The sequence below is a fragment of the Lissotriton helveticus genome, chromosome 8 (genome assembly GCF_964261635.1).
Source record: "Lissotriton helveticus chromosome 8, aLisHel1.1, whole genome shotgun sequence".
Lineage (NCBI taxonomy): Eukaryota > Metazoa > Chordata > Amphibia > Caudata > Salamandridae > Lissotriton > Lissotriton helveticus.
The window spans coordinates 28,382,796-28,409,714 of NC_136069.1; the positions used below are offsets into that span (position 1 = coordinate 28,382,796).

The following is a 26,919-nucleotide window of genomic DNA, read 5'->3' on the forward strand; positions in this document are numbered from 1 at the left end:
CTCAGCAAAGTCATTTCTATGGAGACCTTATCAATCTTGGATTCTAGCGTAGTTCCCAGTGTCTGAATGGCCTGCATTATTGAAGTTAGAGATAGCTCTTGTGTGCCCGTCAGGGCGCCGGCCTGCGCCTCGGCTCCACCACCTGCCGCCGCAGTGTAGTTGTCCATAGTATTAGTCTGGGTCATCGTGGATTTTTTAGGAGGTCTCATGACCGCGTTCACAGGCACCGGTTCCTCCCCTGGAAAAGCTCGGGGGGGGCGCCCCTCTCTCCGCGGTGTCCCCACCGTCCGGGCCCCACCCGGGGGTAGTAGCACAGATCACCTCCGCCGCTCCTCCTGCCTGTGCTCCCCGAGGGCGCCTCCACCCTGTGTCCCAATCTTGTGCTCCGTAGGTCAACGGAAGGGTGGCACCACCGCCTCACCACCGTATCCAAATAGGGATTCCCCTGCTATGTCCACTTTGCGATGTCCGCGGGGCCCCCAGAAGTAGCGATGAGGCCCGCGCTCCCTCCACACTCCTGCGCACTCACCGATCCGCTTGGTGCCAGCGCCCGCTACAGTCGTCGGTTAATTCCTGCCCGTGTGGCCCCACCAACGTCCAGAACCAGAGCCCCGGCCAATCGCTCTCTCAAGGGGCTCCTACCTCGTCGCAGTCCCAGCGGGGTCAGCCGCCTGCCCAGAGTGATGCCAGATGGTGGTCCCCAGGCCTCGGTTCTTGCCAGCTCGTTCTCTCCACTTCAGACTGTGAGGGAAGGGGGGAGAGAGATAGGCCCCCCCCCACTAGTGTCAGTCCCGCCGCGCTGGGCTTTCAATAATGGCCGCAGCTGATCAACGCCCCCTCACCGGCAACATGTATTTCCGGCCGGCCTCAGGACCCCACGAGGCCGGCGCCCTCCACCGTGATGTGGGCCACACCGGGTCTCAAGCCGCCACCAGCCTGCGCGGGACCTCCGAGCCCCTCCCGTGCCCAGCGCGGCGCACTGGGCGTCCAAGGATCGCCGCAGGGTCCAGCACCTGACAGGCTTCCCCAACCAGCACCGCTCCCTCGCGGCCGGCCTATGTGACCCTCGAGGCCGGTGACGTCCTCCGAGTTGTGGGTAGCCACAGGCGCCAAACCGCCCTCAGTCGCAGCTGCCGGTCCGGGCCCCCCCAGCGCCGATTGCGCGGACGCTCAAGGATCGTCGCCGAGTCCGTCTACCTGCCGGCGCCCCCAACCAGCACCACTTCCGCACGGCAGGCCTCGGGATCACTTGAGGCCGGTGACTTCCTCCGTAGTGTGGGCCGTAAGCAGGCCCGAACTGCCGCCACCCAATGCGAAGCTGCCGTGGCAGTTACCATCTTTATGCCGATGACACTCAACTATATCATAAGATCAAATCCCACAGCGACATCTTACATCTCAATGATATCCTGACCAAAGTCCAAGCCTGGTTTCATCTTAACCACCTCAAACTAAATCCTAAAAAAAACTGAAATCATCATTTTTCGCTCCCAAAAACAACTCTCTGCCTATCCAACACTGGATTGCAGATATCAAAGCACTTACCTGCTCTCTCTCCACCTCCAACTCTGTCAAATCCCTTGGCATTAGCATCAAACAGAATCTTAATCTCATCCCTTATATTAAAAATGCGGCTAGAGGTGCTCTCTTCACTCTACATCACCTTAATAAAATTAAACCCTTTATTCCAGCTGACGACTTTAAAATCGTTGTACAATCTCTTGTCCTTTCCAGAATTGACTATGGCAACGCCACCCTTGCTGGCACCCCCAAAGTCCAACTTGCCCCGATTAAATCTGTTCTCAACCTGGCGGCCAGGCTTATCTCAGACTGTAAGCGATATGATCACACCTCTCCTGTCCTCAAAAACCTCAAATGGCTTCCAATAGAAGGTAGATCCACCTACAAGATTGCCTGTATCACTCACAAAGCCCTTCACCAAAACACCCCCTCGTAACTTTCTGACAAACTCCAAAAAGCAGGGTGTACTAGATCTCTGAGGAGCACTAACGCCCTTGTCCTAATCCCCCCTCGGGGGGGATTATAAAAAATAAAAAGACTCAATCACGTGCATTCTCAGGTAATGCCCCATCGATTTGGAATTCTCTTCCCAAAGATCTTCGTTGCAACCCTTCCTACCCTCTCTTCAAAACAGCTGCAGTTTTTATGAGATATGGAATGTTTTTCTGTCGTGAGTAGGAGACGTATTAAAAGCTTTGCAATGGGTGTAGAACTTCCATAGTCGTGCGAGCGGCTTCATCCTCCCAAGGCGCCTGTCTTTGCTGATAAAAACAAACATCAACCTGCTATAACTATCCTCCTCATTACCATTGATTTAAATGACTCTAAATGTGCACTGGATAAGGTTGAAATATAATTTCTTTTTGTATTCCAGGTTCACATGGTCCTTCACAATCCAGTGATTTCTATATGTCATGTACAAATTCTTCGCTAGAATCCAGATACATACGATTACTAGTAAGTTACTTGCTCACTAATACTAGAGTTCTGCATTCAACTCTTCCAGTTCGATGTATTCATAGTAATCGTTCCACCTTCTTCTCTCATGGATGCGTGTAGCATCAACAGATTTTTTTTCTCAATTTTTAAGGCACTTTTGGAGAATTCTTCTCTGTGTCGGGTGTCTTTATGCCGCAGCTCTGACTCCTCTACACAGTCTGGGTGCTATATTGAGCACACCTCTAATGCTTGCATTGTAACCTTCAGTGATGGCGCCTGGTTTTCCTTTGTATTGTTGAGTAGTGTGCCCACATTTGTGTCTATCTTCATCATTATGGTAATAAAACGCCTTAGAGGTTATTACAAGCCATTCTTAAAGAGGTCTAATGCATTTGCTTTCTTATTTATATATTTGGAATTTCTTCCCCTGGTCTGAGACCTTCACACTTGTCCCAGTGAAAAAATTGAACCTAAAGTTGTAGTGACATATTTGTGACATATGTAAAAGGATTCCTTTATAACATAAAAACGACCATTAGAAAGTATACATTGTGTGAACTGCGCTTTATACAATGATAAGGGCTAGGTTTTTTTTTTTAATGGTTCGCTTTTTAAACTGTCAATGGCGTTTCGACCCTGTGCGCAATGTAGGATCTCTTCGGGACCTGGGAGTGTGTAGGGACACCTGAAACAAGGGGAAGGATATTGTCAGTCAGGAACTGCGGTGTGTCAGCAGTGCTTGAAAATGGAAAGGTGTACGCATATTATTGCAATACCTGAAGGTGGGTCTGCGCAGCCTAGTGTAAGAGTTGTGCCACCGTGAGTGTAGTGAAGAAAAAGTACTCACACGGGACCCGGCGGGCGCTGTATGTGTGAGAAAATGAAGCATATTATTGTCAAATTGAGACGGAAAATAGGCTTACATGTCTTCGCTGAGGTCACACAATGAGGAGGTGAACCGGTCCTAGGATGCTTGATTCCGGTCCAGGGAACACATGGCTTGGCAGTTCGGGCTGGGCTGTTCCCATGAGGCACAGGGTCAAGACTGATTTGCATATGGCCATGTCTGAACTGGGGTGGCGCAGTGAGCAAAATACCGATGGATTAAACCCAGATCTGTGACTGGGGGTGAATGTTTTACCAATGTGCAACATTCCGTCCATCATCTTGTGTGTTTTGCTGTGCTCCCTATGTGGGAAGGGTATGTCCAGACGTGGGTCCCGTGCTCACTACGCCACTGGAGTCAAGCTATCCTGGCTGATGACGGCTGATTGATCAGAAACTGGTCCGAGGATGCTTGATTCCGGTCCAGGGAAGACATGGCTTGGCAGTTCGGGCTGGACTGTTCCCATGAGGCACAGTGTCAAGACTGATTTGCATATGGCCATGTCTGAACTGGGGTGGCGTGGTGAGCAAAATATCAATGGATTAAACCCAGATCTGTGACTGGGGGGTGAATGTTTTCCCAATGTGCAAGATTCCGTCCATCATCTTGTGTGTTTTGTTATACAATGATAAGGCATTTGTTTTTTTCCTAATCACGTCTGCCTGCATTTTCATTGTGCCTTTGGCGGGAAGAGACTCTTTGCCAATGAACCTAGCAGACACACTCTTGCTGTTCTGCTGATTAGCGGTCCGGGTGCAGGCATATACCTACTTACGATCGTGTAAGGTAAGAGGCCCCAGACAATATCGGCTTGCCAGTGATGCACACAGTGTTCATGACGCGCCCAGCACTCTGATGACATTGTGCTCCCTTCTGTTTTAGACCATCAATCTAGGACGCAAGCTACATAATTACTGAAAATGAATAGCCACCCCTCATGCTACTAGGAACGATCGTGTTCCAGTACACACAAAGCCTGTACCTCTAGCGCGTAACGCACCCATCTTTGTAAGTCTGTTTTACCATTTCTAAGCTTCCAACAGCTGCCTTTGAACAGCCATCTACTTAATGTACTACAACTCTGTATCTATAGTGCCCACGCCTAGACTACATAATCTGAAAACCCCTCATATAGGAATTTTCCTGGAATGCTATTCGTTGATTTGCCAGCCTACTTCTACCCTCACATGGGGTAATTTCACCTCCTTATTGTGCGACCCCAGCTAAGACATTTAAGATTATTTTACGTCTTAATTTAACAATAATATGCTTCATTTTTTCACACACATAGCGCCCGGCCGGGTTCCCTGTGAGTAATTTTTCTTCACTATACTCACGGTGGCACTACTCTTACACTAGGCTGAGCAGACCCACCTTCATGTATTGCAATAATATGCGTACACCTTCCCGTTGCCAAGCACTGCTGACTCACCGAAGTTCCGGACTGACAATATCCTTCCCCTAGTTCAGGTGTCCCTCAACACCCCCAGGTCCTGAAGAGACCCTACATTGCGCACAGGGTCGAAACGCTGTCGACAGTTCAAAAAGCGAACCATTAAAAATGTATACTTTCTAATGGTCGTTTTTATGTTATAAAGGAAACCTTGTACATATGTCACCGATATGTTACTACAACTTTAGTTTCCATTTTTTTACTGGGACACCATTCACTTTTGCTTAATTATTATTTCAATACTCTGTATGTATTGTTCTCTTATAAAAAAGCACTATAAATAATTGCTTATGAAATACAAATCCTACGTGTGTTCGGCCTTCTCTCTTTTTGACATCTTATTAACCCTTTTTATTGCCATTGCGCATTTGTATACTTGTGTCAAGTTGCCATTAGTCCATAGGAGCCATTGTTTTTTATTAACACTTTAACTTCCCTGGTTCCTAGTGAGTAGGGTGCCCTTGTTTTGGTTTTTAAAGCACACTATGTCAGCATTTTTTTTTAAAAGGAAACCACCGGTACTACAACTATCAGCTGATTTTAGAAAGAAGCATACTCGTGTCTGCTCTTAATCTCCTCTTAAAGACTGTGCCTAGGACACTGCAAGACATTTACGAATCAGGGCTGTAGCTGCTACTTTTCTGCTGGTCAGTTGACTGACAAGAGACACAACCATTATTTGTAAATGGAACAAATATACATGCAAGGGCTACATCATTTAGTATTTCAGGCTAAGTTCTTGTGTGTACCACAATGTAGCCGCTCCCAGTGTGGTTTCGCTAGTGCAGTTTTTAGTTTGTGAGTGCAGGCATCTCACACAAAGTGAAGGATGGTCTCACACACCACCTGGTGTCATGCTTCATCATAGACCAGTCCTTGCTCTCTAAAAACTTGGTTTGATAGAGTGCGGGCATACATCTGACGACAGGGATGCACTTCTAAACTAAGTGGGAGCCATGGGGGAAAAATTTGAATTAAAAGGCCATTTAAGGTGTCAGCTTAAATTTAATAGTGCTGGCATCTATATGGTGGTTTTAAATAAGGTGATCGGTGTAATGGGGATATTAAATTACTGCTGCACTTTTAGCCACTCACGATAGAACGATGGTGATTGTGGCTTACTCTGTTTTTCGTTGTATGTGTCATAAGCTATATGACAGTAAATATGTTTTTTAATATGTTTTTCTTTCAGGATTTTAGAATTTAGCCATTTCACAGTGGAGTGTGATCTTCATCACCCCACTGAGTGGATTCCTCTCACCATAGTGTGGTAAGAGTGGAGCCTGTACTTTCTTTCACGGTCCTGATGAATGCCACGGACCCAACTGGGCCTTTAGGCGAAACAGGTTGACCTCATTCATAGTGGTGGGGGGACATTAATATCCCCATTACACCGATCACCTTATTTTAAACCAACATATAGATGCCAGCACTATTAAATTTAAGCTGACAGCTTTAATGGCCTTTTAATTCACATTTTTTTCCCAATGGGCCCCCGCTTAGTTTAGAAGTGCATCGTCAGGTGTATGCCCGCCCTCTATCAAACCAAGTTTTTAGAGGGCGAGGACTGGTCTATGATGAAACATGACACCAGCCCCTAAATTTTAAGATATATCTGGTTTGTGGTTGGAGATGGTTATGTCAGTGCTGCTGGGTCTGCAGGTTACTATTCCATTGTAGTATGCTCTTGGGTCTTGTATGGTCCTCAGTGTCTGTGGTGTCATTGTGGTTAGTTGTTGCTTAGATTTATACCTTCTCTCACTAGATGCTGCTGTTTTATGAGTGCAGGGTCAAGACTGATTTGCATATGGCTGGGTCCAAACTGAAAGGCATGGTGAGCAAAAAAATGATGGCTTAAGGCCCAGATCTCTGTACTGGGGTGAATATATGACATTGTTCTGCATTCTGTCCATCAATTGTTGTTTTTACATTTGTCACCCTGAGTGGCACGGGTATGCCCAGACGTGGGTCCTGTGCTCTCCATGCCACTGGAGTCAAGCTATCCTGGTTGATAAGGGCTGAAAGCCCAAAACCAGTCCTAGGATGTTTGTTTCCAGTCCAGGGAGGACCTGGCCTGGCAGTTTGGGCTGGACTGTTCCCATTGGGTGCAAGGTCAAGACTGATTTGCATATGGCTGGGTCCAAACTGAGCAAAGAAATTATGGCATAAGGCCCAGATCTCTGTACTGGGGTGAATGTATCACATTGTTCTGCATTCTGTCAATCAATTGTTTTTTGCAGCTGTTTTATGTGTAGCATTACTTAGACTTTTAGGTTGAGTTAGGAGAAGTCGGTAGTTAGCAATAGATTTTCTAGGTGATAGTTTTAGTTGCACTGTATGCACCGGTCAGAAGGTGCTTCGTTCCCATAAAGTACTTGACATTTCTGTAAGTATTCTGAGTTTTCTTTGATGATCTCTCAGCTCTCAAGTTGTGGTTCACTGGCAGATTCTTTTTGTATTATGTTTTAATGATCTTTAAATACAAGCAGCAAACATAGTATGACGTGGGTGATCTATGAACCCGACAAGTCATCAGTTATAGCCTAATACATACTTACAAAATGTAATAGGTCTAAATCAGATACACTAATTGCTGGCAAGGGTACTCTATAGAAAGACTGAACACTATATAATGAAGCTCTGTTGTGGTTCAGGAAGGCAACATTTCCTATGCATACATCACCATTGATAGCATTTTGTATCATCTTCCCAGGTGCTGATTAAGTTTAGGGTCATTTCCTGCGCGATCATTGATTTCATTGCAACACTATTCTTTCCTAAGCTATGAACATGATGAAATAAAATGTATTGGTCTTGCTGTACCATAGCACTTAAGTCACACAGGGGTGTGGAATTTAATAAAATATCTACTTGTCCATGCGGCAGGTTGCTTCATGAATCTACTTGTCCTGTAACAAAATCCACTTGTCCCTTTGGTGCCATGTAGTGCAGGGACAAATTATGGCAGCAATCTCCTTATATAAGAGCTCTGATATAGCCTCTCTGATTATGCCAGGGCTCCTACCATAGTTCTGTTTGAATGCTTGCAATCCCCTTATGTTTATATACTGTCAACGTAAGAGAGCCCAATATTAAAAAATTCTATCAGACAGGGTTGTCTAAGAGAACAGACACAAGTGAATGGACTGAACCTTCAGTCGAAAAAACTGATGATCAAAAAACACTAAACGGAAATGAAACTTAAGAAAAGAAACTATCTTGTAAAAGAACCCTCACTCACCCTAGTGGTGACATGCTTCATCATAGGGTTCGTCACAGGAGGGGAAATATCCCTCCTGTGTGCTTCAATGCCTGCAGTTGCAGCGGAGCTGGTGCAGTAGTTATGTGATGTGTGATCTGTGAGTGGTGAGTTTAAAAGATCCCAACTGTGCCCTCAATAGACTTTATTAAAAGGGACAGTTGTTCACAATAAAAAGGTGCAAAAAATCACTTCATGGCTTAGCATTATAACCATAGTGACTTTGTGAGAGAGGTCAACATGTTTCTGCTGCGTGTGCTATGTCAGCTCAGCTTTCTTCAGGACCAAAAAATAAAAAACCAAAATCCTCCGGGGGTCCACACACACTAAGGTGCGTCCACACCGTGAGGAACACTCTGAGGAAATCAAAATTTTTGATACTCTCCTTCAAGAAAACTCACGGTTTTACCCGCAGTCAATCTTCCAGCAATTAGCCCGGATACAATCTGTAAATAAACAATTGTATGAATGTAGCTATATCCGTTATTTGACCATTCTATGTCAGCAATTGCCAAATTATGCTAACTATTGCTTGTTAGGATTTGTACTAATCATAACAACTGAGCAGAAATTCTGCCGTTTAAATCGCCCTTTTAATCAAAGGCACACATATTCAAGCATTAAATTCGTAATCACCAAAACACCTATTGTTAGCTCATAAAGAATTGTTGTCCTCTGACCTCTTATCCAAGGGTCTTACGGAACAAATCACTCAAAACAGTCTTAAACAAGAGAAAAGGAAGAGAAGCATCTTGTAGACACTTACTTCGTCTGAAAAAACAACGTGCCACATGGACACGCAGTTCGGCAAATTCTTCACGCCACGTTTTTACTAAAAAAGATAAACACAAGGGGTGCGAGTTATTTACCACCTGCCCTCCGTGTAGATAGTGAGATTATTCCAACACAGAAGACTATCGGTGTTCACCCCGATATAGACGTAGAAACAAGAAAACAGCTCTTACTTTCAAACGGACGACTCGCCGCCTGGAACCTAGTGTTGATTTCACTGGTGTCCGGATCAACATCGCAATGGCGCCGCGGTTGTCTTTGAGGACCGCCTTGCGTGTACGTGACTACGTCACGAGTCACATGTCCGGAACAGGATTAGCTTCCATCTCAAATACAGCAGTATTGTGAAAGGTAATCCTGCCGATTATCCTAATTAATGGTCTAGTGTACAACGACCTTATCGGATAAATGATATCAATATTTAAATTTCCATAGGGCATCAATATCCATATAAGCTCCGAAGGTGGAAGGTAAACGGAAGTCCCTGTGTTCAGGTAACGTAGCTCAATGATAAACCCCTTCTTCCGGTAATGGCTGTGCGGAAAAGGCTAGAATGCTGACCTTGTTTTTGAACAAATATTCGTAAACAGACATTCTCTCAGCCCCGAAATGTCTTATCAAAGTCATTCTTTCTACATTTGGATAGATTGTTTATTCAAAGAGCTATATTCTTTAGTGGACATGTTTGCATAAAGATTTCACTCCAAAACCAAACATTAGAGTTTAAAAACCATTCAGATGCTTTAGTCAGTGCGTATATTTATTATCATGAAATTTATATGATGGATCTCATTTTATTACGCTACTCCAGGGGATATCATCGTTGAGTCCCCTTTGATGGTACAACAAACGGTATATCCATCTTTGCTCCTGCTCAAACAATTTTTGTTCATTCCCGTTCTGTACATGTTCAATCACTGTCCAGTGAATATCACTGGGAGAATGCTGATATTCTCTAAAGTGTGCGGTCATTTTCGTGTTGCTTTTGCCACATCTGAAACTGCTCCTGTGCTCGCATATGCGCAGTTTGACCATCCTTTTGGTCATTCCTACATACTTTAGACCACATGGGCAGGTTACTAAATAGACAACGTTGGTCGTGTTACAATTAGTGTGGCCTCTCTGTTCCCAGGTCTTATTGGGTTCTAGTTGTAAAGTTTTGGAGCTAGTTGTAAATGGACACACGCTGCAACTACCACAAGGATAGTGTCCTACTACAGGTGGTAGACCCCATGCATTCAGCACACTTTGGGCGGATTCTTGCGTCCTCCGGGGACGTGTGTGAACTAAAGAGTCTTTCAGGCTCTTCGCTCTCTTCTAAGAAAAGAGTGGTTTGTCCCAGTTACAATTGTTAGAGGTGAGGATTCTCCAGTGTTTCTTAATACAGCGACTCACCACATTAGAAGCTGAATTAAATGTGGTGACGCATGTAAGGGGAACCTCCCTATTCTCTTTAACAGGGTTTTCTTCTAGCAAGGAGTCTCTGTTTTGATTTCTTGCCCTCTTGCAACTCTTTGTTAGAAGTTGTTCTGGATAGCCTCGATTGTGCAATTTCACTGTCAAGTCCTTTGCTTGTTCTTTATAATCTTCCACTGAACTACAGTTCCTCCGAATGCGGAGGTACTGTCCAAAGGGTAAATTCTCCCTTAGTGGCTGCGGATGAAAGCTGGTATAATGCAGGAGATTATTTTTGCTGGTTGGTTTTTGGTAAGTTTTTGTTTTTAGCCTCATGCCAACTCGGGAAATGGTCACATCCAAGAACACTACTGTAGATTCATGAAATTCATAAGTGAATTTGAGATGTGGGTCCCGGTCATTGATCCAATCAAAGAAGGAGATGAGTGTTTCCTTACTCCCTTTCCAAACCAACAGCACATCGTCTATGTACCTTTGCCATAGAATGATGTTATCTGTAAACGGATTGTCAGGTGGTAAGACATGTTTTTCTTCAAAATTGAAGACATACAAGCCGGCCACACTCGGGGCAAATGTGCTGCCCATCGAGGTACCGGTGGCTTGTAGGTATAACTGGTCTTCATACTGGAAAAAGTTTCTTTTAAGGGCTAAAGAGGCACAATCAACCACAAAGGACTTCGATGTCTGATAATCCCATGTACAAGTATCTAAGATGTTGGTGATTACTTCAATGGTCGCGTCTTGCGGAATACACGTATAGAGGCTTTCAATGTCTAATGTTGCCAAGAGACATTGACCTTCTGGTAGGGTTACAGTTTCCAATAAAGCAAGTAGGCTTTTGGTGTCCTTTATGTAAGTACTGGTAGCTTCTACAATTGGTCTCAAGAATAAATCACAGTACTTGGACAAAGGTTCAAGTAAAGATCCCAGTCCCGACACAATTGGTCGCCCAGGTGGCGGTAAAACCCCCTTATGTGTTTTGGGGAGAGTGTAAAAATAGGGTATTTTTCCCTCTGAAGATGTCAAAAAATCAGCCTCCTGTTTCGTGATCCATCCTTCCTGTTCAGCTGACATCACCAGTTCTGTTATTTCAATTTTTAAACTTTCTGAGGGGTCCTCTCTTAGTAGGATATAGTTGGTTTCGTTGCTCAACAGTCGCCTACATTCTTGATCATAAGCATTTTTATGCTGCACGACTATACCTCCCCCCTTGTCCGCACTCTTGATCACGATATTAGATTTTCTCTGTAGTGACTGTATAGCTTTGAATTCACCTGCTGTCAGATTTTTAAACGGGCTGGGGGTCTTAATAGATTCAACTTCTTTGATCACAGCCTGTTCAAAAGCCAGTACTTCTGGAGGAACACTGTGAGGTCGGGGGGTAAAAGTAGATTTTGATCTAAAATGAGTATCCCCCTGTATCTTCTGAGTAGATTCTATCTCTTGTCTTTCAAAAAAACTCTTTAATCTTAGTTTTCGAAAGAAATCAGTCAGTTCACACCGTAGTTTGAATAGATCAAAACCAGGAGTGGGAACAAATCCCAGTCCCTTTTCCAGTATTCTGATCTCATCCTCTGTTAGAGTGACATCAGTCAGATTCGTAATTAGACTCTCTGATTGCTTGGACCCGGTCTCTGGTCTGCGGTCTTGCTCCTTGTGTTGTCGCCAACCACTTCGTCCTGGTCCCAATGGACCTGGTTGGACCCTTTTCTCTTTCCCCTGTTGCCTCGGCCCCTCCCTAAAAAAGGAGGTTGGAACATTGGGGGCTGGAAAATGGGTGGCTGTAAATGGCCATAAGGTTGATTCCAACCTAACATTGGGGGGAAAGGTGGTTGTTGAGGATACGGGTTTTGAAAGGATGGTTCATTCTGTTGATACAGTTGCCAATTGGGGTTGTATCCACCTCAACCTCTACCTCTCCCTCTGTTCTTTTTGCTGGTGCTGCCTGTGCTAGAACCACTAGATTGAGAATCATCAGAATTGTCAGATTGATAACCTGTCTTGGTTGATGGAACATAATCTGGAACAGAGTAAGGATAAACCTTCTCGTAGGACCATTTTTTAAAAATCTTTCTGAAACTTCTGCCCTTTGGACTGTGCCAGATTTTCTTTATAGTCATTCAGCTCCTTATTTAAATCATCCAGCCTCTTTTTATAACCCGTGAGGGTGGCTTTAAAATGGGCTTCTGTAGTCTGAATCTCTATTTGAATCGCCTCTGATAACCGTAACGCAGTTTTTATTATTAAAATAGCCCAGTCCCGTGTGCAGTGCCAGGCTATTTGAGCCCATTCCTTCCTGAATAGTGCATCCTCCAGGAAGATTCTGGGAGCGTTGGTCACCAAGAGTCCCTTAGGTGCAGTATTCTTCAATAGATACTGTTTAAGCATTGTCCCATGTAGGATTGCTCTAATGCGGCTTCTTTTCAATTCCCCCAATTTGTCCCACTCCGTTGTTTGGGAGATGGTCTGGGATATCGAAGGGTCAGCAAACAAAGTGGCATCTCCTAAGAGCGCGTCCACTTCTTCCCTTATGTTGCCACATTTCTGCAGATCTACATACTGGGGCTGAAGGTAGTGGTAAGCAATAGTTACAGCGTTAGAATACCCTTTTGAGTCTGTGCAAACCTACTAACTTGTACGTTTTAAAGCTTTTCAACAGGTCTTCTCTTATCTTTTCCAATACTGAGAAATTTTGGAAACTTACTCCTAACGGTGGCCGATGTAAACCTTCTTCCAGAGTTGTGGAAAAAAGTGGTTGGAGGGAACTTGCAAAACACTCAGATTTTCACATGATCAAATCTACACATGCACATTTGCTCGCGCTAAAATGAAGTTCACAAATATTTACTATTTCTTGTCCTACTTCTGTAAATTTTTTGGAATCAAGGAAAGCTGCATGGCTGCACTTAATACAAGGACATATACCATGGGTGCACTTTTGAAACTTTCTTTAATAATTGGTCTCCATCAGTTTTCTGGCATTGACCATTACCTTTTGTATTTATTAAAATTCGGTTTCTCTCTCTCTCTCTCTCTCTGTATCGGCTGGCTTCACTGTGAGTGACATAATTCTGCTCTTTCACAAGGAGCATATAGGCACACTAAGTAATTTTTTTTGTTGCTTTTGCCAATGTGTGTTATAATGGTGAGGGCCCGGCAACCCCCCACCAATAAGGTTGTACAAAAACCATGCTAAAACAAGTCACACATTGACAAAACTAATTGAGTGGGGCGATACGCCTTCCGTCTAGTTTGCGTTCTGTAATCCTGGCGCAAGGTATTTTAGTGATATTTACTCTCTAAAGCAAATCAGGATCTTCATTGAAAGGTTGGGCAAAGTGATGAAAAGTAGCACTATGCGCTACTTTGCATCAAGGGTTCATTCCATAGGTGAATAATACGTGTTTTCCTGCAACAAACCCATGAGTATTGATGCACATACTTCTCTATTAGCAGTTTTAGAAAAATGATTTAAACCAAAACATCATGCTTCCTTGAAGCAGGTGTGACGGAGGAGAAACATTTCAGTTTGTCCATACTTTTCAAACTTTGCATGTGTGCTGGGTTATACAACAGACATACAAAGTGGGTAAAATAGTAAATCATAGTTTTAACCTATTCATGATAGAATGCACACCCTCTTGCACCATGGTGCACAAGTGTGTGATGGGGAATGGCAGCCTCAAATGCATCAGCGCTGGGTGGGAGGAAAAGCAGCGCGATGCAGTGCTGCATTTTAGGTGCTGCATTGCGTCAAAAGTTTGCACATTTCTCCCTTAGGTTGTAGTTTTCAGACTCTTCCATATATATCCTTCAAGCCAATTGGAAAGGCGTACATTGACAGCACATTTATGAGTTGAAATATATGGTGTGCCATCTTTATCCGTTGCATATATTTGCACATCTGTGAGGTCAGCTTGCCATTGATGATTAAGGACCCGATTTATAATTTGGCGGAGGGGTTTTTACTCCCTCAGGGCAACAGAGTAAATTACTGCTTCCCCCACTATCCAAATTAAGAAATGACCACCACGCCTGTGGTGATTTTTAGGCATTGGCAGCAACTGAAGTTACAGCAGGTCCTGTCAATGCTTTTTTAAGTTTTATGCATGGCTCCATCAAAATTACAGAGTCATCCGTCAAACGTATGTTTTTATTTTCAAAGAAAATTATTTATTGGAAATATAATAATTTTTTAAAAATGTATAAAAATGCATACAACAGTTTTCACTGCCCCTTACCGCAAGGGTTTTTCTGGTGTGATGGGCAGTGAAATCTGACATGTATGTCTGGGTCGACCTACAGGTCAACCGCCCACAGTCCTTATTCTATCAGGCCATCAGAGGGGTGTAACCATGCCGGAGATGTTATGTTATGTTATGTTACAGCTGCTTATATAGCGCAACGGCTGCCCCAGCGAAGGGGCGTCCCGGCGCTGGACCAGATAGGAGAGAGCGCAACATACCACAAGCTTTAGGGTCAGCTTAGCAGAACAAGTGGGTCTTAATTGCCTTTCTAAAGGATAAAAGGTCATTTATGCTTCGAATCCACAGTGGTAGTGCGTTCCATAGTTTAGCAGCCATATATTGGAAGGAACGTCCGCCCGTACGGGCGAATCTTACACGAGGAATCATGGCCAAGTTTTGTCCTTCTGATCTGAGGGGTCTATTGGGAGTGTAATGTGTTATAAGATGACATAACATGGGGGGTGAAGATTTTTTTAGGATCTTAAAGGCCAAGCACAGGGCCTTGAAATTGATTCTTTTTTCCACCGGTAGCCAGTGCAATTTTACCAGAGTGTTGCTTACGGACTCAAACCGGGGAAGCCCTGTTAGGGCCCGTGTTGCCTCGTTTTGGACATGCTGCAGACTTTTTTTTCCGCTTGAATAGCTCCCAAGAGTAAGGAATTGGCATAATCTATGCGAGAAAGGATTGTGGCTTGGATAATCAACTGACGTGTGGAGGGGTCAACATTTTTTAGTATAGGTCGCAGGTTACGCAGGATACCAAAACTAGTGGCAGCAATTTTTTTGGTGTGGCCGACAAAGCTCAAGGCTGAGTCGAACCACACCCCCAAGTTCTTTACCTCTGTTTTGGGGTCAGGGGGAGGGCCAAGAATCTCCGGCCACCATTCCTTTCCCCATGCTTTGGTATCTTTTCCTACTATTAGCACCTCCGTTTTGTCTGCATTAAGTTGTAAATAATTGGCCGTTAACCATTCAGTTACTGCAGCCATGTTTAAAATTCAGCGCTCCTGCTCCGTTATCATCACTCAATGTCACCACCAGCTGAGTATCGTCAGCATATGAGACGATGGACAGGTCCTTGGCGACCTCAGCTAGTGGTAAGGATATATAAATTAAAGAGTGTGGGGCTGAGCGCTGAACCCTGGGGTACTCCCTGCATTATGTTACTCTTTTTTGAGAGGAATGGGGGGATAGCTACCTGAAAAGATCTGTCTGTCAGAAATGCTTTAAACCAGGCCAGGGCTGAGCTCTTCACCCCTGCTGCCTCCAGTCTGTACAGAAGCACCTCGTGTGAGACCGTATCATAGGCAGCGCTGAGGTCGGGCAGAATCAGCGCTGCCGTTTGACCGGAGTCTCTAATGGACCTAAGATGTTCTGTCACACTGAGAAGTGCCGTCTCTGTGCTATGGTCTGCACGGAAACCATGCTGGGAGGCGTCTAAGATGTTATTGGCATAGAGGTGTTCCGTTAAGATGGTGTTCACGTAAGACTCAGTAACCTTGGCTGGCCATGGTAACAAGGATATAGGTCTGTAGTTTTCGGGTTTTGTCGGATCTAAATTAGGTTTTTTCATTATGGGATTTACCCACGCCTGTTTCCATTAGTGGGAATTTCTGACATCATCAATGACGTATTAATAATGGTTCTCAAAGGTTCAAGCACTATAGCATCTGCTTTCCTGAAATGTTCGGGCTTTAGGGGGTCTAGAGGCGAACCTTATTTGACTTTTTGACAGAGCCTGTCAAAGACTTCCTGGTCTAATTCTGGGATGCTAGTAAGTTCAGATATAATTTCTATTTTTGAAGGACTAATCGTGGGCTTTGCAGGGAATAGATTATAAATTTTCTTAATTTTTTCTACAAAAAACAGGGCCAGGTTATCGCAAAATATCTGTGATGTAGAGGTATTCACTTCTACTTTTTTTGCGCTCAGATCTTTCAGGATTTTAAAAATAATTTTGGAAGGGTTGGGGCTTGCATTAATTTCATTGGCATAATATGTCGCACGTGTCTTACAGACCTGCCTGTGGTATTTTTTGTGGATTTCGCTGTATTGGGCCTTTAAGTTAGGATCGTACCGTTTTCTCCATTTACGTTCCGCTATTTTGCAGCTTTTTTTCAGGGCTAGTAGCTCTTCGTCAAACCAGGGGCTCGACTCTTTAGCGCGTGTTTGGATGCAGGATGTTGGGATCAATATATCTAAGGCCTGGGTTATCCAATTGCAGTAATTTTCGTAACATTGATTAGTGTCTTTGGGGTAGGTTAGCGGGAGTTTTTTGAGCAGGTTATCAAAGTCTTCTAGCCGTAATTTCCTCCAAGGTCGCTTATACACCTTGTGGGTTAGTCTGGGCTGGGATTTAGCCCGGCTGGGAATGGACATAATGGTTAACATGTGGTCCGTCCATGTCATAGGTATGGGCACGGACGCCTCAGCTTCTTCTATATTTGTCAAAATAGGGTCCAGGAGATGTCCTCCATTGTGAGTTGCTCCCTGGACCAACTGCCTTGGTTGAAACCCTGCTAAATCTGCAAGCAGATTGGTTATTTTTGCCTCATTGCTGCGATCAAAATGTATATTCAGGTCTCCGAGAATATTGAAATTTGCCGTTCCGGTTGCCAATGAAGTTACTTTCATTTCCCGGCGGTCTATAAATTAGAATACCTGAGAAGGACAGGTGCGGGTTTATTTTAATAGTATAGCGAGCGCTCTCGCAACCCGCAATTTGTAATTTGGTAAATGTGCATTCGAGATGGGATCTGGTCATAACCGCTATTCCACCTCCTCTAGTTTGTCTGTTTAAGGAGTGGATGGTATAGCCTGAGGGAGTGGCCAAATTAGCTACAGATATTGTCTCATCTTGCATCCATGTTTCAGTAATAAATAGAATGTCAAGGGAGTGGTCAATGACTAAATCATGTATTTGTGAATAGTGTTTTCCTAGGGATCTTACATTCAGTTGTGCTATTCTTAAAGAGTCATGCGGTGAGGTAGTCGGGTGTAGTTGTGGGGCTGATATTTTAGGGAGCATATAGCCACATTCACATCGAGTGATACTCTGCAGCAATTGAGGGTCTATTTTTTCACAGGTCAAGTGTATGGAGTTGAGGTCCATCAGCTGCGTCTGGGTATATACAAGATTAGTTACCTCGATTTGGCCAGGGTTCCTGGCGAAAGGCGACATCCTGGCGCGGACGGGCGCAGACGGGCTTCTCTTAGGCGCGTCTCCGGTGCGCCCTTCGTGTGCCCGCTGCGCTCGTCCGCTGCGCTCCCTCGCCCTTGCCGGTAAATATACTGCCGGCTGTCTAGGTTAGAGCGGAGCAACTAGACCGCTCACCCAACCAAGATGGCGGTTCTAATCGGCACAATCAGGAAGTGGGTGAGTGGCTCTGTAATTCGGGCTGTCCCCCGACTCTCCCTCCACTACGAACAGTCAGCTGCTGACTGGCGGTGGAACCGAGGAGTCTGCGGGTGCCGAGTCAACTCAGGGGTAGGTGGCGTATGCAGTATTAAAATCACAGCATAAGTACAAGAGTATATTTAAAATCTATACAAATGTTAAAATAATCGCCCCGTGAATGATAAGCTACAATTCACCCCCTAAGACGTTTAAAGTGCAGTTTTTGTAAATTAAAAGTGCAGAGCTGCTAATCTGGCCGGCGAGCTAGAGAGTATGGCCCGCTTCTCAGCCTAGTCTTCAATCAATGCGCTTCCTCGCCCTTGCCGGTAAATATACTGCCGGCTGTCTAGGTTAGAGCGGAGCAACTAGACCGCTCACCCAACCAAGATGGCGGTTCTAATCGGCACAATCAGGAAGTGGGTGAGTGGCTCTGTAATTCGGGCTGTTCCCCGAGTCTCCCTCCACTACGAACAGTCAGCTGCTGACTGGCGGTGGAACCGAGGAGTCTGCGGGTGCCGAGTCAACTCCACTGCACTGGTCTCCACTGCAGTTACATCAATGGACCTCCTACATTTAAGTCAGGCAGACGGACCATTATCTTGGCCATAAGCATATCTTTAACCTCAAGATATAAATCAGTACCTTAGTCCAGTTAAGAGTGTAGAATTTCATTGAAAGCATTTGCATGCACTGTTACCTAATGTATGAGCATCTTCTCCTGAGAAACCATTCCACTTCATGTTTTTTGTTGTTGTGAATTTAGCTTTCTTTGTAAAATGCGTCTACCCCTCCAAATCTACTAATCCACAAGCGGTTGTAATAAACTCCTTGGAAACGCTTCTGCATCCTTTCATTTCTTGAATACAAAAAATGCCAACAATCCTAAATCAGTCTTTCTTAATTTAATTTTTTTGTGGTATCAGGATATTAAGGTGCTGTGATATTTTCTATTATGCATGGTTGCGTATGTTACTATTCAGATCCAGGTGAACTCCGGCACATACAGGGCTGTTCATTTTGGAGCAGTGAGCTAAAAAGATAGACTGGATTGCTTTCTTGAGTAATAATCAGTGGCAGGAATTTATTTGTGTTAATATTTTTACATTTCATCTGAGACATATTGTACACTATGCTGCTATGCTGCTTATAGATTTTGATATTACAAGTTTTCTTGTATCCACAGATAGGAGATTCCTGAACACATAATACGACGAAGAGTAATGAAGAAAGTATGACAATACTTGAAAGGTATCTAATACACAAGAAGGACAAGAAATGATGCCAAATAGTAATAAGAAAAAGAACTACTCAGTAGGAGACAGAGAATCACGTACACAAACAGACAAAGCCTGCAAGAACATCAAGTGCAATCCGGCTGCTTCAAGAGGCCGACGACATCCATGCTGCTGGACTCAAAAGATTGAAATAAATTAAAATCACAAAAATTAAACTGGCAGAACAGATCCAGTATTAAAATATGCTAGATTACATCCTTTATCTTAGATAACTATTAGGTAGTTACAACAATGCTAGCCTCTCTAACATGAAAATATAAAGACTGTGATGTTAGTCCACCATAAACACTATTTGGCTGACCCCTACAATCCGTACATTATTCTAGAATATAAAGACTTGGTAAAGAGTTTTTTTCTTTGTGTGTGTATTTTATAAATATTCTCCTAAAAATATATTATTTAGATAAGCTGCGAGTTTGCAGTTCTACTTGAAAAGTACTTAACGCAGGTTGAAGACACAGCTCCTTATAGGAAGACCATGCATATGTTATCAGTCGTGCAAGAATTCCAGTAACTATTTAACGTTATTATTAAGAACACACACCCTTCAAATACTACAAATATCAAGTGAATATTAAAATATAGTTAGTGGTTCAGGAACCACTATGGTCAGTCAGCAAACACATGGCATAATATGATTTATGCCAAAATATAGCCAACACTTCGACTCTAAACCCCAAAGTAAAACACAAACAATAGAAGACAAGCATTAGGTTCTACTCAGTGCTAAAGAAACGTCACCAACAATGCACAGGGTGAAACCCATAAGGACACCGTTAATGTGGCAATAGTGTTCATCAGCAATTCACAACTAAGAGTTCATTAATAAAGAGAAGAAACAACATAAAGGTTCTGTGTTTGTGGGAAAATAGGTAATCATTCATCATTACTACACTGACACCAGTAACAACTCAACAGAAAATTCATTTTTGTGTATTGAATGTAAGATGACCTTTAATGAGTCATCGACTCTGTGGAGCAAATATTGCATGCATAAACCAGAAAATACAGACACAAGTAGTGAAAATGGAAAGTGCTTTACTCACACAGCAAACCTAAAGATCCATCAGCACTCACTCACAAGGGAAAAACCATACACATGCAGTGAATGTGGTGAGGGATTTACTTATGCATCAGAGCTAACCATCCATCTGCGACGGCACACAGGAGAAAAGCCAGACACATGCCAAGAATGTGGAAAGAGCTTTAGTACATCCTCAAGCCTAAAGCGCCACTACCTAACACATACAGGAGAAAAAACACACACATGCAGTGAATGTGGAAAGAGCTTTAGTACATCCTCAAGTCTAAAGCGCCACTACCTAACACATACAGGAGAAAAACCATACACATGCAGTGAATGTGGTAAGGGGTTTACTTGTGCATCAGAGCTAACCATCCATCTGCGACGGCACACAGGAGAAAAGCCAGGCACATGCCAAGAATGTGGAAAGAGCTTTAGTAAATCCTCAAATCTAAAGAGCCACTACCTAACACATACAGGAGAAAAACCACACACATGCAGTGAATGTGGAAGGAGCTTCAGTACATCCACAAATCTAAAGAGCCACTACCGAACGCATACAGGAGAAAAACCACACACATGCAGTGAATGTGGAAAGAGCTTTGGTCGTTTACAAGATGTAAAGATCCACCAGCGTATACATACAGGGGATAATCATTACACTTGCAGTGAATGTGGAAAGAGCTTTTCTAAAGCATCCATACTAACCATCCATCTGCGGCAGCATACTGGAGAAAAACCATACACTTGCAGTGAATGTGGAAAAAGCTTTTGTAGCTCTATGCAGCTAAAACGCCACCAGCTAACACACACAGGAGAAAAACCATACCCATGCAGTGAATGTGGAAAGAGGTTTACTGAAGCATCACGCTTAGCAATTCATGTGCGATGGCATACAGGAGAAAAACCATACACTTGCAGTGAATGTGGAAAGAGCTTTCGTACATCTGCAAATCTAAAGAGCCACAAGCTAACACACACCGGGGAAAAACCATACACATGCAGTGAATGTGGAAAGAGTTTTACTGAAGCATCAACTTTAAGGAAACACCAGCGAATCCACACAGGGGAAAAACCTTACACTTGCAGTGAATGTGGAAAGAGCTTTACTGTAGCATCAAATGTAAGGAAACACCAGCGAATCCACACAGGGGAAAAACCTTGCACTTGCAGTGAATGTGGAAAGAGCTTTAGTAGCTCTGCACATCTAAAGAGCCACCAGTTAACACACACTGGGGAAAAACCATACACGTGCAGTGAATGTGGGAAGAGCTTCACTCAGACATCAGCCCTAACCATCCATCTGCGAAGGCATACAGGAGAAAAACCATACACATGCAGTGAATGTGGAAAGAGCTTTATTATTGCATCCGACCTAAACATCCATCTGCGACGGCATACGGGAGAAAAACCATACACATGCAGCAAATGTGGAAAGAGCTTTACTGACGCATCAGCTTTAAAGATCCACAAGCGAATACACACAGGAGAAAAACCTTACACTTGCAGTGAATGTGGAAAAAGCTTTATTATCTCCTCACATCTAAAGAGCCACCAGTTAACACACACAAAGAAAAAACAATACACATGTAGTGAATGCGCAAAGAGCTTTACAGAAGCTACAGCTTTAAAGATCCACAAGCGAACACACACTGGAGAAAAACCACACAGATGCAGTGAATGTGGAAAAATGTTTACTCAACTATCACATGTAAGGAGACACCAGCGAATGCACACAGGAGAAAAACCATACACATGCTGTGAAGGTGGAAAGAGCTTTACTACAGCATCAGAACTAACAATCCATCTGCGGCGGCATACAGGAGAAAAACCATACACATGCAATGAATGTGGAAAGAACTTTCGTATATCTGCAACTCTAAAGAGCCACCAGCTAACACACACAATGGAAAAACCATACACATGAACGGAATGTGGAATAAATTTTACGCGCTTATCAACTATAAAAGACCATAAACTCAAGCACACAGGAAAAACCATACACAGAGTGAATCTGGAAATTCCTTCACTTGGGGGTCAATCCTAACCATCCATCTGCAAAGGCATGTAGCAGAGAAACCATGCACTTGTAGTGAATGTAGAACGAATTTTGTAAATCCATGCATCCAATGAGCCACCATCTAACACGCAGGGGAAATAAACATACAAATGCAGAGAATGTGGAAAGAGATTTACACAAGCCTCAGACCTAACCATCCATCTGTGATGGCATACAGAAGAAAAAGCATAGAAATACAGTGAATGTTGAAAGAGCTTTAGTAAATCCGCACATCTTAAGAGTCAGTAGCTAACATAGAAATGGAAAAACACACATGCAGTGGATGTGGAAAGTGCTTTACTCAAGCATAAGTCCTAACGATCTATCTGTGAAGGCATTCAGAAGAATACCCATTCAAATGCATTGGAGGTGGAATGGGCTTTGCTAGCTCAACATACCTAAAATGACCCCAGCAATCACACATGAAAAACAACATAAAATATGTAGGATGTTTCAGTTATTCATAAAATGTAAGACACCTGCAAACCACAGATATAGTTAATGAGGGAAGAACTTGCATGCTTTATTATGCCTAGTGGTCAATTAGTGAACACACAAAGTGTAAATAACATTCTGTTGTAATGGGTGTGAGAAAAGCTTCCATGTTTTTTCCATCTATATATGCATTGGTAAGTTTACACACAAAAATCTCATACAGGAGCATCGTATAGGGTGTGTTTCAGTCTTTCATTAAATTATAAGTCGCTGTCAGCAACGCATCATAGAAAATAATTTTGGCTACAGTAAATGTGGGAGGGTTTCATTTACTTTTCAGCATTCAGAGTTATAAGGTTTATGAAGAAACTGTGTCTAGACCTTTCCGATGTCAGGTGAGGTTCAATATTGCGCTTTCTAGGTTTGGAAAAACTCAATATGTTGAAACTACCCTCCCACTGTGGAAGGTGTCTTTTACATGCTGTAAGGAGAGATAGCTCTTTGATCCTGTTACTCAATGTATAGGTAACCTTTGACATTGTTGACCATGGGGTAAATTTTTCTATTTCATTCATGTACATGGGATGGTGGAGGCCTTAATGAATTATGTTAACATTAAGTTCCAAGTATATTTCAATGTATAACCTTTGTTATTTTTGTAGGATAATAATAGGTAACCATGTTGTATGGTCTTACATTTCCATCATGGTGTTCTGATCATATCATAAACCACAAGGCTAAAGGCGATGTGGTTTGTAAATATCACCAGGTCCCTCATATGGCGATGTAGGTTCATATCATAAACATTAGCCAGTTTGTATTTTTTATTTTACATGATTATTTTGTGGCAGTTGGGTTAAAGAATTTATTGTTTTTCAAATGGGATTGTTTACTAAAAACTGTAAGTGAAGTCTGGTTAAGGGTGAGATTGTTAATGCTGTTCTCCTGATTCATTAATTAAAATAAGAACGGCCAGGTATGAGTTTTCATGATTGGAATATTAAATCAACAAAATGCAATAGTAAATCTCTGCAGGCTGGTTTGAGGCTGTCCACTTGCTAATGAAACCCATATTTCATAGTGGCCCATGAAATGCCTCCAAAACCCCACGGGGTCAGTATAAGATCATATTACAGGATAACCTGCCATGTGTTTGTCTTCTATTAAAGTATGATGTAATTTCATTGCTCGGATCTGGGAATTCTGTATGATTGTAAAAAGAAGAGTACAATGTGTTGAGGATAGGATACACCAATCTTTTTTATGTATGTTGTTTTTCTTTTTTGAGGAAATATGATGTGTAGGGTGATCGGATGTCACCATTTGGCAAAAACATTTCAAGTCTTAGACTTTCTTTTAACAATCCTTTTAAAAGGTCAGGCAGTTTCTATTGAAAAAGAACCAGGATTATAATACTTACAATGCACAAATAAATTAAATCCAGACCTTTCAAGCAGCTTCCACATGACATTGACTCAGCTGGCCATCCTTATGGTGTCCCACTACTTATATTTAATAGACAAAAATAATTCTGAATGCCTTTGTTAACCTAAAAAAAATATTGAAGTTCATTCACGGTTAGTAATCTTGTCATATCTGTAAACAACAATATACATTATAAGATTTTTCTCATGTTCACATATTACACTTTAGATTAGATAGTGTCGTCTGTGGGCATTATTGTGCAATGCTATTAAAAGGATATTATGTTAATACATTTTGTCTTATTAAACAGCAATTTTAACTTTCATAGCACTCTGTCTGTAGTGAACACTTGGGCACAAGAATGCTCATGGGGACATAAATGCATTTGTTTTGTTTCTAATAAACTGCAGAAGAAGCAGTGTGTACGTCCTAGGTTCTACTGATTGGACTGTAACAAGTCCACATGGGAATGTAAAAGTAAATGAAACTACTTTTTAGAAAAACAGAATATGCTATTGAGAGAGCATAAAAAGCACCAATTGGCGTACAAAACGTTAATTCGCTCACCTTCCATAGATACACTAGCAGCCGGCGGTGGCTCTCTCTCTTACACTCATAAATTGCAACCCTGCACCATGAACGACTGGTGCTCAATGACCATAATATAAGCAACGTAATGGCTCCCCCTTGTTTTATTTTGAAAGGGGAAAATATGGCAGCCGGATAGTTGCGGGCTGCGAGTGTCTCCCGAGTCGGGTGGTGTTTGCAGGGGTTTTCTTTACTGAGTGGAGTCTAGTGAGTAGGTGCAAGTAGTCTGAGGATGCGGTGATTTCGTATCCGCCGTGATTTTGTTTGTGAAGACCAGAGCGGACACATTAAACAGTAAGATTTACCGGTCTCAATACGCCCATGGTGTGTAGTGTGATCGGCTTATTGAGCCATACGGAGTCTGGAGAGGCGGGAGGAGGACGCAGAGGAGGAGCCCGCAAGCCAAGCGGATCTCACCTGGGGGCACTCGAGGTCGGCAAAGGGCATCGAGCGGCAGCCAGGATTGTTTTTCGAGGGGGAGGACGGGGGAGAGGCAGTCAGGTTGCTACAAGGAGCGAGAAGAGGTCAGAGGTGTGGCACAGATACACTTTTCTCGCCTACATGTAAAGCCCCAGCTATGGTCCCTTGAGACTTTACCCGCTACTGCAAACAGTAAAGATAGTGAAGGTCCCATGGCTGTGGTCGCATGTAAACAGTTGTGTTTGGAAAGTTTTGTGGAAAATGCTGTGGCGGTTAGCAACCATGGAGTTGGGGCAGGGGAAGGGTCAGGCGCAAGGGGCATCTCTAGGTATGCGCTAAAGAGTGCAGGGAAAGCGGTGCAGAATTTCATATTTAAGCAGGGAAGCTCTTCTGATTCGAATAACAAGGAGGTAAGGGAGGTGAAGCGCAGAGGAAGGCAAAGCGCTAAAAACAAATTTCATAACAAACTGGCAAGGGGCGACTCGTCAGAGTGCAAGATTAAGGTGACACCCTCCCTCAGATCATACTTTAAGGTGTTACCAAAGACTTTGGTGTTGATGGGGAAATATCCGACAAAGTTAAAAAGGCCAGTGACACCCCCCACGGGTAAACAGGTACATCAAAAGTGTGGGTATAATTTGTCTAGTGTTGGGGGTAGTTTGGGTGAGGTGTCTGTTATAGATTTGTTTGATTGGTCCACACATTTGAGTCCTAACAGATTCCAGGTCCTGGCTCTAGACATGGGTGATCATGTTTCACAGGTTCAGGATGAGAGTATTTTAAGGCTATCACAAACTGGCTCTGAAGCAACTGGCTCTAAAGTAACCGTAGTTGCAGCGGAAGTTGGAACTTTATCAACGATGGGGGTTGTACAGTCTGAGCAGCAGAGGGAGGCAGAGCAGGAGAGCAGTGATTCTTCTATAATTACCATGCTTATAAATCTTAATCTTAAGTCGCAGAAGAGATTCAAGATGCCAGATTCTAACCAGGAAAGTATCAGGGCGGCCTATGGCTTGTTAGAGAAGAAGATTGATGACTTGAGTAGCCGAACGATTGCATTAGAGGTTGAGGTTAGAGATCTTAGAGATGAGGTCATAGTTAATCGGAAGGAGCTAGAACTAATTAAGAATAAGGAGAGAGAACACGAGGAAAGGGTAGAAAGATTGGAGAATATGCAAAGAAGGAACAATCTGAAAATTCTAAAACTTCCAGAGGGTAAAGAAGGAGAGGACTTCAGGAAGTATGTAGTACATTTGTTGAAGAGTGAGTTGCAGTTGGAAGAGACAGAGGAGGAAATCTCTAGAGATATTCAGAGAGTACATAGTGACCTCTTCAGGTTGAACCCTAATCGTGCTAAACCCAGGAGAAAGAGGAGGAGCTACGCGGGCGTCCAAGATGGTCGCGTGAGCAGAGAGCTCCCGAGACCCACGCCGCCCTCCTGCGAATATCCTCAAGATATCCTGTTTATGATTATGGGCTTTTGAAGACCTACTCTCGCTGATTTCATCATCCTTTCAAAATTTGAATTTGGACGTCGGAAACCGATTGTACGTCGAATTCCACTTTCTGGGCCCACCCCTGACGGGACCGGGAACTCTGCTGCTTCTTGGGCCGGAGAGTAAGTCAACAACAACGGCCGGAGGGACATCTCCCCAGTCGGCCTCAGTCTCGCTTTCGGTTTCGATTTCTCCTCGGACTCTGGAGTAACTATTCAGCGAGAGGATCAGCTCCCAAGACGGTGCAATCCCGATCCGCTACAGTGT

General features: G+C 43.4%; 2 protein-coding genes across 6 annotated transcripts in view; both read left to right on the forward strand.

Moving 5' to 3' along the window:
* Window positions 1-26,919, forward strand: part of LOC144772264 (uncharacterized) — a 1,157,681-nt gene that overhangs the window by 883,356 nt on the left and 247,406 nt on the right. The window lies entirely within an intron of this gene.
* LOC144773674 (uncharacterized) overlaps window positions 1-26,919 on the forward strand; it is a 233,401-nt gene that overhangs the window by 82,181 nt on the left and 124,301 nt on the right. Inside the window, 4 exon segments of the mRNA XM_078658828.1 lie at window positions 2,396-2,478; window positions 19,094-22,265; window positions 25,690-25,762; window positions 25,875-26,396. Of these exon segments, the coding sequence (XP_078514954.1) occupies window positions 20,153-22,265; window positions 25,690-25,762; window positions 25,875-26,396 (2,708 nt within the window). The 5' untranslated portion in view covers window positions 2,396-2,478; window positions 19,094-20,152.